The sequence below is a fragment of the Quercus lobata genome, unplaced genomic scaffold (assembly GCF_001633185.2).
Source record: "Quercus lobata isolate SW786 unplaced genomic scaffold, ValleyOak3.0 Primary Assembly Scq3eQI_175, whole genome shotgun sequence".
NCBI lineage: Eukaryota > Viridiplantae > Streptophyta > Magnoliopsida > Fagales > Fagaceae > Quercus > Quercus lobata.
The window spans coordinates 5810-8749 of NW_022154747.1; the positions used below are offsets into that span (position 1 = coordinate 5810).

The 2940-nt window shown below is 33.1% G+C and overlaps 1 protein-coding gene across 1 annotated transcript; it reads right to left on the reverse strand.

The window, feature by feature from the left end:
* Positions 1-719: 719 nt before the first annotated feature.
* LOC115973212 (probably inactive leucine-rich repeat receptor-like protein kinase At5g48380) lies at positions 720-2517 on the reverse strand. The gene is made up of 2 exons (XM_031093460.1): positions 2227-2517; positions 720-1783 (listed from the first exon to the last, which is right to left on the reverse strand). The coding sequence occupies exon 2, from the start codon at positions 1646-1648 to the stop codon at positions 977-979; it is 672 nt and encodes a 223-aa protein (XP_030949320.1). The 5' UTR covers positions 1649-1783; positions 2227-2517; the 3' UTR covers positions 720-976.
* Positions 2518-2940: the final 423 nt, after the last annotated feature.

Below are 2940 nucleotides of genomic sequence, written 5' to 3' on the forward strand. Positions count from 1 at the left end.
GTTGTCTTTCAATAAAATTTCTGTCTTGATTCTCCCCAAAAAAAAAAAAAAAAAAATTGTCACGTTTGTTGTTTTGGGTTGAATAGAACTCTTGTTATTATGAAATTTTAATCAAAATGTACATTTTAATAAAAAATTTCTTCATATTTGGATCATTGCCCAAATTGATTTTCAATGAAGCTTCTTAAATTCAAAATTTACTTTGTACCATAGCGTGTGAAATTTGAAAGAATCTGTAAGCGGGAAATTTTTATAAAAAAAATGTACGCAAGAATTTTTTTTTTTTTTTTGGAGGAAGTGTAATCAAGAATTTTTTTTTTTTTTGAGAATCAATACAAAGAAACTTTATTAAATCAACCAAAGTCTGTTACAAGAACATGATGAAGTTGTGGTGGAATATCCTCCATCCACACTATAAGAGCATCAACGTGTCTAGCGTACTGAGCTAAATTATGGGCTAGAGAATTACTCGATCTGTGGGTGTGCGAAAAAGAAATACAAGAAAAACTTTCAAAACTCTGCTTAATAGATGAAATCAAATGGCCAAAGGAAGTAAAGGACTCCTCCTCACTTCGTAAGGCTGAAATAATAAGCTCCGAATCTCCCTCGACAATAACAGAGGGTAGATGGAGTTCAAGAGCGAAAGAGATGTTTGATAATAAGGATAATGTCATTAATATTATTTCCAAACTTAGTAGAAGTACTGATAAAACAATCAATTGTAAAAAGAAAACAAATGAGATGTTAATTATTATTATAGGGTAATTGATAACAAAATAGAGAATGAGATACAATGCATAATAAGAAACTAAGGCCACGAGAGAAAAAACGGATACATTGTGAGAAACTTCAAGTTACAAAATTATTATTAAGGTAAGAAGCATAATTCTGTTTCAATTTGTTCAAGCTTCAAATTAAAACCACAAGGCGGCAAAGTTCACCATTCAACCCAGCACATTGCTCTTCAATCTTGTGTCTAAGCTGACTGGCAAGGATCCAAAGGAAACCCACATAGTCCGGGATTATTGGCATAACTATCTGCTGTAATTGAAGAATTTGGACCAAAGTAGGGGACTGGTCCTGTCAAAAGATTGTTTGCCACACTAAATTGTTTAAGCCGAGCAAGCAGACTCAATTCTGCAGGAATCTGACCTGTCAACCTGTTATGGTCGAGTTTTAGAACATTCAAGTAAGTACAATTGGACAGGTCCTCAGGGATTTCTCCTGAGAAATTGTTAGATGAGAGATCAAGAGATGTCAGAAATCCACCTAGGTTGGAGATATTTTGCGGAATATTTCCAAAAAGTTTGTTGCTGGAAAGATCCAAGCCTGTTAAGCTTGTGCAGTTCTTAATGGCACCAGGAAATTGGCCACTAAGTCCCATATCCGAAAGCCGGATATTCAAAACCTTGTTCTCATCAGGGTGCCAACACTCAATCCCAGTAAATTTACAGATGAAGCCTTCAGTATTGTTGTTAAAATTCCATGAAGTGTTCAAATAACCATAAGGATCTTCAAGTTCAGCCTTAATACCTTTCAAGCAATCTATATCACTTTGAACACCAAAGCTCAAACCACAACTAAGCAACAACCAGAGAGAAACAACTACAAGAACAGTAAGAGGCCGGCCATTCAGAACCATTTTCATCAAGAGCCAATAAGAACGAGCTACGGATTTTTTTTTTTTTTTTCTTTAAATCACTTGGAGATTACTATCAAATGTACGTCAGAGTGCTCAAAATACTGAAATCAAAAACAACCAAAGCCTTCATAGCATCATCACCTGAGACAGAAATCAAGAAAAACAACAACAAAAAAACCCCAGTTCAGCTTTCTACGAATTTTTAAGCATACCCAGCTGAGAAAAATGATAACAAAATAAAACCAAAGCCCAGTATTTAAGTATTATTGCTCAGTTTTTAATGTTGTGGAAGGACGTATTTGAGTGTTATAAAAATACGTATTAAAAGTTTTATTGTTGTTTAAATATTGAAAATTGTTGTTTAAAGCATGTAACCAAAGAATCTCAAACTCAGAGTATGCAACAAATGTAGGAAGAAAGCATAAAACTTTGAGCTACCAGTTTGAGTTGACTCGTTCATCGATCAAAAGAAGTCAATATTGACAATATATTCATCCAAAAAAAAAAAAAAAAACGCTAAAAGTAGAAGTAAATTTGCGAGAGAATACAAAAGTAAGCTGAGATTGAGGTTTAAGGAGGCTTACCCGGAAAAATAAAGGAAACCCAGAAAAGGGTTTTTGAAACATGGCAATCTTTGGTTTGAAAGGATGGGATGGATATGGTTTGAATATTTAAACGCAAGTATTAGAGGGAGTAAATTGATGAAGGTAAAAAAAGAAAAAATAAAAGTTGTGATGTGAAATTCAACCATATATAAGCAGAGTGTGAACTGAGATAGCTTTTTGAATTTGTAAGAGAGTAGACGAGGAGAGACCAGTAAAGAGGTTGGGTTGGGTTTATCTTCATCATCATCAAGTTCGGGTCCAAGAAGGTAGGCCATTTTGTCAAAGTTCAAAGGCGACTATTCGGTGCTTGACTTGCTTTTGCTGAAAGTTAGTAAGTTGACCGTGCAATTCACGGATAATTTTGTGGTATTTGATGATTATTTCTTTTTATCGCCTACTCACTAATCAACATAAGTCTAAAAAATTTTGTGATAGGACTTTATCATACCTACAAAATAAGCACAGATTTTTTTATCTTTATTATTTTTTTTTTAAAAAAGATATTGCTATTGTGTTCATCCTTATAAGAATTTAAGTATAGATTAAATTTTCATTATTTTTGACAATTTTTCTTTGATTCCTTTATAATTTATATATTGTGTTAGTTTAAATGAATTTTTTTCAAGCTTTCAGAGAATAGACTTTAGATAAGATGTTCAACTTTTATACGCCAACCATTGATTGTAAGTCTTG